Below are 10,641 nucleotides of genomic sequence, written 5' to 3'. Positions count from 1 at the left end.
CCAATCAATAAGATGACAAGTTTATCAAACATTATTCCTTTTAGTCAACTATCACGAAATAATGCACTTCTGCCCGGAGCAATGGTAATGATCTCGCTTTTAGTTTTGGTAAATTAACGGATAAATTTTTTCTAATGAATAATTAATTTATGAATATTAGATTGATGAATTATTTATTATGAGTACTTCCTGATTTATTTAATGGCGGACGAAAACAAAGTGACAATTAATTCGATGCTCAAATCAATTTTAATTTAAAACTTGGATGTACAAGAATCTTATTTTCATTCTTCATAATAAAACAAATGATGTAAAAGAGTTTGTTTTTTTGATATCAAGGGCTCCTGAAGGCTCGGATCAACAGGGAGAAGCCAGAAATCCCCTGCTCGGCGTTCAGTGCCTCGTCCTCTAGCCACAGTCTGCTTTCCGGCGTGCTCCGACGGCGAAACAAAAACACGGCTTGGCCGGAGGAGTCGCCGAACCACCAGTCGTGGACATCCCACATCACGTCCACCGGATATCCGTCGACGAAGACGGTCTGGTTCCCTCTGAAGTTCCACCGGAGGTTCCTCGCGTGCGCCGCCGGCTTCTTGTCGACCGACACCGACAGCTCAGAGTCGTCGGCGTCCCATCCGTACCCCTTGCACCGGATGGTGATTTCGTGATCGGAACCGCCGTCGCAGAACCGCGCTTTGGTGGAGTAGTAGAGGCGGCGACCGAGGACTTGCTCTCTGCGGCAAATCGTCGAGCATCGCGCGAGCGGAAGCGCGTCCCCGAACTCGGCGACGAAGTCCCTGCTCAAATCGCCGAGCGATAGCGCGATCTGCGAGTCCACCACGACGACGACGTAGAAGCCGTCGACGGGCTCGGGGCCCGACTCGTATCGAGCGGCGGAGATGTCCCAGTGAAGGGCGACGGCGCAGGGGCCGGAGAAACAGGAGCGGGTGCCTTTCTTCTCGGTCAGCGGATGGGAAAACTCCAAGGCATTGGGCTCCCGAGGGCGGGCCGAGGTGGAGTCGTCGTCGACGGCGACCGAGAGTAAGGGACCGGCGTTGGCATGGGACCAGGTGACCCGGAGAAGGACCTCCCTTAGGGTGAAGAGCGTAGCGCGATAGAAGCAGGTGACCGCGATGAGGGCGGAGCCAGCGTGGTCGACGACGACGGAGGCGGTGCTGCCGCTGCTGCCAGTGCCGCCGCTGCTGCCAGTGCCGCCGCAGCCGCTGCTGCCAGTGCCGCTGCGGCCGCTGCCAGTGCCGCCGCCGCCGCTGCAGTAGGAGACGGTGACGGCGTGGTTGCCGATGCAGGAAGCGAAGTCCCTCATTGGTGAGGTTTGGTGAGGAGGAGGAGATTGGAGGCAACGTCCTTGTTCAAAAAGGAGAAAAACCTCGAATAATAAAGTTGTGAGGGGTCCAATTGAAAGTGGCCCGATTACATGTTTTAAAATTTTTAATTTAGAATTTGGATAAATTGAGGATAATAATTTTTCCTTTTTTCCATTTAATTATCATCATTCAATTAAAATTAATATCATATTAAAAAAAACATAATTAAAATAAATCAAACTATCTATATAATCACTTTTAACACCAATAAAAATAATTAATAATTAATAAAATATAATCTAGTATTTTGGTTGGATATTAATAGTCCTTCTATATCTTCTGGTTACTTAGGCGGATGAAAATAAAAATGAAAATTTATCGTGTAAATTTTTGTTGAACGGAATATTTATTCTTTTAATTGTTTACTTATTCTAAATAATGGATAGACGAATTTAAAAAAATTCATCCGTGGATTAATTTTTTTTTGATATCATTTTATGTGTTCAGACGAAATGAATTTTCCTTTCTCCTTCGTCTTATATCATGGGGCTTGTGACTGCGAGAGGCAGCTCGCGACAGTGGGTAGCCTCGCACGAGGTCGCCCTGCCCATGGTTGCTGTGTATGGTCGTCGAACAGCCGTGAACTTTGGGCAACCTCACTCGCAGGCTTGACCGAGCTTGCATGCGGCCGTTGATAACTTCACTCGTCGCCACGAGCTTCTCTCGCCTTTGCTCATTTCCTTTTCTCTTTATTTTTTCTCAAATGATTTTTTTTTTCACCTTGAATTTCTTTTCTTTCCCAATCCACACTAATGTAGCTAAGGTAAACACGGTCGGGTCATTGCCCTATCAGGACTTTGTACACCAGCAAAGAAAAACTCGGTCGAGTCCTCGCCCTAACTGACGCAAAACCAACCACAGCGAGGCTGCCTACTTTGAAAGCAACATGAGATTAACGACTAGATAGTACTAGGAATACGTACCAACATCGTGCAGTTGACCGGTGGACGTCGACGGTGTCTCACTTGTGTAGTTGTCAACGTGATCCACTCAGGGCTTGCGTGGTAGTCTACGTGGAACTTCTTCCTCTGTGACTATCTAAGGTTCTGCGAAGATAAACGAAGGTATGCTCTTCTTTTCTCACGCAAAGGCAACTCTCTCAGTCTTCTCGAGCTCTTTCGCTCTCTTGCGCATGCACGCGAGACTCACTTTAGCCTGTCATTGACTTGATCATCTGAGGAGTCATGCCGATAACGTTGCCCTCGATTGATGTGCTTTGATTTGCAAGAGCTTGTCAACAAAGACACTAGAGACCTACGTGTTAGTATTAGCCCTAATACCAATTATGAGATGATTGTAAAGGGCTCATTTTGTATTATATATCATTATTAATAAAAGACAAAGTTGGTTGTTATATTTATTTCAGTTCAGTGCCGATTGAATAAGTATAATAATGTCTTTGGGTAGTAAGTTCTTATCTACAACATATCAATTAGTTGAATTAATAGTGAGATATGTAGATATATATAGAACACTACTCTAAACTATTCCTAGTCAAGCATTAATATACAAGAGTAATATTAATGCATTAAGACTAGCATGTAGGTCAACAGATGACTTAATCTCACAAGTCATGGATATGAGATATCAGGTTGACACATGGGTATATATATTAGAGAATATATACTGAATGACCCGCCATGAGAATGTTTCATGGATCGTCGTATGAGTGTCATAAACATTCTCATGTGACTATTGGTATGAATAGTCCTTAGACTTGAAGTCACTACGGTTCCCTACATAAGTAGTTGTATACTTTGGTATCGTCAAACGCCACCCATAACAGGGTGGACTATAAAGTCGATCACTGGATATACAATGAATTATGCGGAGGGATGTGAGTGATGTAGATGAGATCTATCCCTTCCATATGACAGAAGCGATATCTGTGGGCCTCTTGATTAGTAGGACACAAGAAAGCATGACCATGTGTAAATAAATCAATATGAGATATTGAGCTTATTTGATTAAGCGTGTCAACTTGGAGATCAAGAAACACAAAGATTGATAAGAGGATGACACAGTCTATGCCTCATTGATCAATCTAGATATCAAGGATAGAGGGACCAAGTCATACAAGATAATAGCCACGAATAGGTTAGGTCGGATATCGACTTTCTCGTCACTTGGGTAACAATGATGCCTTACTAGATGTCAATCATTAGTTATGTATCTAAATGTTGATTTGGGTACATTGGTAATGTTACGAGAACCTATTGGGTCACACACAAAGAACAAGTAGATTTGGACATGAGTTCATATGATGAATCATTGGATTAAGTCTAATCCGAATTGGATTTATTGAGTTAGACTCAATTGGATCTAATTATTGGATCAAGTCCAGTTCAAACTGGACTTGAGGAAATCAATTCAAATTAATGAAATAGTGATTCATTGAATTTGAATTGCATGAGAATTAATTGAGTAAGACTCGATTGAATTAGACTTGAGTTAGATTCAAGTGAGTTAGACTCAAGTGAGTTATACCTGAGTTAGACTTAAGTGAGGATAAATGAGAAGACATTCATTGAATTTTCAAAATTCAATGAATCATTATATTCAATTTTAAAAATTGAATGTAAAACGAGGAGCTTCAAAATGGCCTTTAATGGAGAGTGAATATTCATTAAGGCTCATTAATGGAATTAATGACATTAAGTGTTTTCATTGGATGAAAAATACTTAAGCCATTTTACTCTCATTTTTCCTCACTTTTCATTATCCTTCCTCTTCTTCTTCCTCTCTTGGCCGAAATCACTCTTGGTTGCTTGCACAACCATAAGTGTTTTTCTTCTCCATCTTTGTGAGTTTGTGAGACAAACGGAGGAACACTTATTCGTGTGAATATCGAAAGAGACACGAACGCTAGATCGTGCTGAGATCCGAGTCGTCGGGAGATCGTGTGTACGCTACAAAGGTAAAATCTCTCATGCTATGTTAGAAAGCTTAGTATATGTAGAAATTTCTCTTTCCCTTCGCATAGATCTTCTGGAGGAAATATGTTTTTCCGATGCACGTTTGCGTGTTTAGCAATATATTTGCTTACACTACGCCATCACAGCCAAGGATAGAACTACCTTTTTGGTAACCTTAGTTCCAAATATAGTTGTTGGTTGGTTATTTTGGTAAATTACAACTTTTCACCATTAATGTGCACGGCGAAGTAAAATCTTATGTTGACATTACTGATTTCAGGCCCAAAGCAACCAAGAAATAATATAAATGTATACCTAGAGCTGGCCCCTTTTGGAGGATTTGAAAGAGTTGTGCGACATAGGTATGGAGGCTTATGATGTATTTAGCAAGTCAATGTTCAATCTTAAGGCTATTTTGATGTGGATGGTTAATGATTTTTAGCTTATGGAAATCTAGCTAGATGTGTCACAAAAGGAAAAGTTGGTTACCCAATATGTGGTGAAGATATATATTCAACATGGCTTAAGTACAATAGCTAGTTTGCATACTTCTGTCATAGGAGATTTCTTGCTCTTGATCTTCTATTTCATTAGAAAAAGAAGTGGTTTGATGGGAAAAAAGAGAGAAAAGGAAAGCCTAGACCTTTAACTGGGCAAAAAAATTCTTATTACAGTGAAAGACATTGAAAATGATTGAGGTAAAAAAAATGGGACAAACTATCAAAATTGTAATAAATTATCTCTTTGTTATTTGTAAAATTCCCAAGAAAAAAATAGACAACCTAAATTTCTTATTTTATCAAAAGTTATCTTGTGTTTTTTACATAAAGAAATAGAAGAGTGTTCACCTGAATCTTACAACACAATTAACATTCCGGATGATGCAATTAGTCTTGTATTTGATAAGGAAGCTTGAAGTAGAGTGCGTGGAATGAGCTTTGGAATTACACTATCAAAAGTTGGAGCTTCTGTGCAACAAAATAGAATTGTTAAATGACTTGAAAGTACAATGAAATGTGGTTCATGTTTTTTTTTTCAAAATATAAGCCAACAAAATAAGCAAGAATAGATTAGTAAATAAGAGCATAAGATGAAATATGGAAGAGTTTGTCATCATGACATCATTTGTCTTAATTACTTTGAGTTTTTGTGTTCTTGTTAGTAAAATTATCTTATGATGATATTACTTGACACAATTTGTTTGTAAAATTAGGTTGCTAGTGGTGGCAATGGTAGCAGTATCAGAAATGATGTTGGTGGTGGTAGTGATATCAATCGCGGAAAAAAAGTGGTAATGTTGATAATGTTAACCAACTTCTAACTATAACTCAGGTAATTATTTTAAAATTATGTGTGTTCTAAATTATAAATTTGTTATAAAATTAGACATGATAGAATTAATAACTTTGTATTGTTATACAATCAAAAGTGAAAATTGTGAGTCATGGAGATATCGGTGATAATACCAAATGTAAGTTACTTCATTGATGAGTTGATAGAGTTGTTGCAGAAAATCGAATTGCATCCACAAATCCAAAAGTAAAAGTATATCATGTTCTTCTTGATAGATCTTGTTGGAAAGTTTGGGTTGATAAAGTTTTTTTTTTGGAGAAGGTGGACCTAATTCGATCAAATGATGAAATACTTTTTCTCGAGAATGTAATAGGAAGTCGAGTTGCATGGTTTTCTAAGTTTATAGTTTTGTATGATTTATACAGATTCTACTTATTTTAAAGTCATACTCTTTTGTAGAAAAGAAATTATGTTACTAAGTTAATTTTTTGTTACTAGTTTGGATTGTTTTACTTAAGTGTGATGTTTATGGTTAAATGTGATATTATAATTATTTGAGTTTTGATTTTATAATTGTGTGCACGTGGTATTATAATTTGTGTGTGGTATTTGTGTTGGTACAGTTATCACTAATAATCAAACTCAAATTTTAATAAATAACAAAAGGTTAAAGTTAGATATTCTGTGTTATAATTTGTTTACCAAGTATACAAGATTAAAAGACTTGATAGGACCTGACACCAAGCTGAAGTCTAATTAGGTATAGAGGATCTGATAACTAGCAGGAAGCCTAGATATGCTGATATCTGGTAGAAAGTTCAATTGGGTTTGCAGGAGCTGACAATTACCTGAAGTCTAGATGGGACATCTAGCAGGAAGAACTGATAGGTCAAGAGATCAAAGTCAAGTAAGTCTGCAATTAATAAGTGAAGGTAAGCACAGGAGGAGAAAGACCCAGTGACGTATTCCCCATTAAGGGAGCAGTAGGAGTCACTCCGACCTAGGGTTTCAACGAAATCCAAAGTTAGGACTAGACAATCTCGACACTGTCTAAATGTTTAATACTTATATTTTTTATTATGTATATTATGCTAACTCTGTGATGCAGGAAATCAAAGTAGGAGTTAGGGCATTCATGCATTTGGAAGGTATCTAGGCACTGAGAGGTGCCGACGACTAAATAGATATAGGCGCCCAGAATGGCCTAAATCCAACCACGCTATCAGCTGGGTTGGCACACTCTGTTTTGCCGAAGCACGTAAGGTTCCAGGAGCTCGAGAATAGTCAAGTGCTCAGGAAGGGATAGAGGCAACTTGGAAAGAGCTTCGTTGAGGTATAGTCACATTAGCAACCTAGGCTCCCAGAAGGGATCCAAGCGCCCGAAGATGGATAATCTTATCGATGAAGGTGGATTGGATAGGTATCAGTGGAGGCTCCCAGGGGTGGTCCAGACACCTGGATAGGCCTATAAAAGGGGGTTCGACCTGCACTTTAGAATCATCATTCCCTACGACTTTCGTACTCACATGTTGTTCCAAGAAGCTCTCTACGACACTAAAACACTGCTCTAACAACCAACACTCAAGCTACTACTCTACTTTGTTGTCGATATAATTTGTTTATTATCTTGTACTTAAATCTTTGTATTCTTATCGATCTTATAGTGAATTACCAATGAAAACACTCAGCAAGTGCAAACCATAGAGTAGAAGCCATTGAAGGCTTCGATTTAAGTAAAAACAAAGATGTTAGCTTTATTTCTCTTTTTCTTATTTCCATTTTAATTTAACTCTTATTTTATGAAAATGTTAAAAAGCGACTCACGCTATTCACCTCCGTCTCTAGTGCTTTCTTATCCTACAATTGATATCAGAGTAGGGACACTCTTAATTTGTGCAACCACCTTTTCCAGCATTTTTTTTTTCATTTTTTTATTGTCAATTAGAATCAATGCAATCACCCCTTTTGATCTTTTTTTTTTTTTCACTCGTGGTTTTTTCGCTTCTTTAAGTTGGTGCAACACCACTCAAGTTAATTAGGTTTTCACATTATTCTTCTCCCACACTGCTAATTCAAGACCTAGTCTTGTCAATTCTTTGCTTTCGATTTCTTTTGTAAGTGTTGATCTTGTTGGTACCTTGATGTCATGCTAGAGGGGGTGAATAACTGATCACCCACGATATTCGCTTCCTACAACTTGTTAGCTCACAGCGGAATAAAAAATAAAACTAAAAAGTAGAAAGATAAACCCTATAAGATAATAAATAAGAAAATAATCAATACATTGCGCTTAACGTGGTTCAGAGATTTAAATTTTGTTTTAATTATATAACTATTTCCTTTGAATAGCTGATCGTTTTTTAATTAATGATTATGATTTAATAATTATTATTCTTCAAACTATAAATAGAGCTCATTTTTATTATCTTCACATCATTTTATTTATTTCTATATTTGAATTTTAAATTTTTGATGGTTTTCAACTTTAATTATCTAATTCTAATGGAAAGAGGTTTTAAAAAAAATATTGAGCAAGATAATACCAAATTTGGGACAATTGACATAGTTCCATTAAAATTTTTTATGGATAGTGAAGATAAATTAGGATGTACTTAGGACGGGCAGTTAAGAAGTTCAATATTATATGATTATGTATATCGTATAGATATATACGATGTCATGTTTTTAAATCAGAGCAACTTATTGATGTCATGTTTTAGTAAATTATATAATAGTTTTTTTTTTGTGTTATGATATTTGGAGTTACCATTTGTAAATTCAATTTTATATATATATATATATATATATATATATATATATATATATATATATATATATATATATATATATATATATATATGAGTATGATTTATTATTGTATTGATAATTTTTGGACAATTCAAAAATGTTTATTAGAATATTGAATTGATGAAGTATACATCTTTCACAATATATTTCAATTATTATATTTAATTTTAAAAAAATATGAATTATAATTTTTATTAATAGAACGCGAAAAGATTCACAAAATTTTTTAAATTTTAAATATGAATTTAAAAATTATTTTAAGAGTTAATTTTTTTTATTGGTAATAGTTATTCAGTTAGATCGATTAGTTTGTTTTTACATAGATTTTTTATCGGCCATTGAAAAACATTCTCAAGTGATAATCCATTAATCTAATATTTTTAAGTCGACTATTCATTAAAAAAAAATTATTCATGAATCCATCTAAGTTAAAAAGATTTTTTCAGAGAAGATTAATAAAATTAAAAAAATTCTAATTTGTCCGATCTCAACGGTTATGCTACAACCGTTAGATATTTTTTAAATAAATTATATATACATTTGTAAATTAATATATATTCATAAATTATATATAAATTTATAATTGATAACCAGTTGATTCCAACCGTTTAATTTTTTAATATAAATATATGTTTTTTAAAATAATAATATTCTTGAACCATTTTGAATCACTAATTTTGAATCCTGAATCCTAATTATCCCGAAAGATTGAAATTAAGGGATGATATGCTAGAACTTACCTAATAAGCGATTACTAATCATGATTTAAAACAGTGGTGACAAATATGTATATTTTTTTGTTCATCTTTTAACCATTTATACTAATGATTAGTGATCATTCATAATTTACTTTCTCCGTATGGACTGAAATGCAAATGAGTAAGAGTACTTGAGACGAACGAATTATTTTTTACCATGTGATTTAAATAGACGGATTTCAACTTTTCAATGTCATCCTGTCGAACTTGGATTCGGTGGAAGTATACTAGAGTCCAGAGACGGGGACGGGGGGTTGCGAAGAATTGGCCATCGAAAATAAAGGATTCGAGAAGGAGCAACAGACGAATTCGAATAAGGAAAGAGCAGAGAAGCTTACAAAAAATGATCGTCGGAGAAGAAGAAGAGATGAAGCGTCGCAGGAAAGGCTTGAAGATGAAAGCTCAAGGAATGAAGACGACGACGACGCGAAGTAAGGTTTATAAACTTCACGGTCGATCGCCTTGAGCCATTCGATCTAGGGTTCGAAAAATTAGGAGAAGTTCCAGTCGTAGAATTTGAAAAGACGTCTGTCACATCACCAGTAGATATCCACCTGTCAGGTCAAACGTGCGGCAGCAGAAAGTGGGACACGTGACATTCAGCTATCGGAAGATATTAATGAGACTTAATTAAAAGGTATGACTACGTGCTCGGTCATAATGATCAGAGATTTACACGGTATTCAAGAAATTTGGATAATGTCAACTACTATGAAAGGGCGCTCATTCAAGGGAGCACAAGGAAAGGAGAAATTTTGCCAAGTGTTATCGTCTATTGTTCGGATCAACACAAAGAGTGAGTTATCAATGACCAAATAAGTCATGAACATAAAGTAAAGAAAAAAATTAAAATTTCGATAGTAAATAATTATCCTAATGAAGTTTGGAAAAAGAGGGAACCATATAAAAAGAAAATAAGTTATTTTTATGATAGCACAGGGATCTTACTGGAATTGAAAGAATATATTTTTTCATGCCCTATTTTTTCGTTTGTTTTCTCTCTATTTTTGTTTTCCATTTTTTGCTCTCTGTTTTTTTTTTTCCATTTCTTTTTGCTCTCTGGTCTTTTTTTCCTGCTATTTTTCTCTAACAAAACGGAGAATGGAGAATGGAGAATGGAGAATGGAGAATGGAGAATGACAACAAAAACAAAGAAGAGAAAAGAAACAAAAAGATGAATAAAATGAACAAATAGTAGCTCCATGTCTTACTATGATCGATGTTGCTAAACTTACTGTCGGTGATGAAAAAGAGTTGTCGATAAAAGGAGAATAAAAAACTATTATTTCCATCGTCGAAGTTGTGGCACTGTAGATAATGATATCAAATTAATATATAGAAATTTTTGTAGCTATTTGTAATAAAAATTTAGAAGAAGAAAATTTGAAGGAAGAGAAGATGACTCTGATACCATATTAAAATTAATGTTGGATCCTGTGATTGTTTTGATGTGATTAATCAAGTTAGATTAGGTCATGTTTATTA

The 10,641-nt window shown here is 35.8% G+C and overlaps 1 protein-coding gene across 1 annotated transcript; it reads right to left on the bottom strand.

Moving 5' to 3' along the window:
- Window positions 1-273: 273 nt before the first annotated feature.
- Window positions 274-1,321, bottom strand: LOC122023353. The gene has a single exon (XM_042581404.1). The coding sequence runs from the start codon at window positions 1,319-1,321 to the stop codon at window positions 335-337; it is 987 nt and encodes a 328-aa protein (XP_042437338.1). The 3' UTR covers window positions 274-334.
- Window positions 1,322-10,641: the final 9,320 nt, after the last annotated feature.

The sequence above is a fragment of the Zingiber officinale genome, chromosome 9B, assembly GCF_018446385.1.
Source record: "Zingiber officinale cultivar Zhangliang chromosome 9B, Zo_v1.1, whole genome shotgun sequence".
In the NCBI taxonomy this organism is placed as follows: domain Eukaryota; kingdom Viridiplantae; phylum Streptophyta; class Magnoliopsida; order Zingiberales; family Zingiberaceae; genus Zingiber; species Zingiber officinale.
Note: the sequence above shows the minus strand (reverse complement) of the source record. Positions and strands in the feature narration are given on the sequence as shown.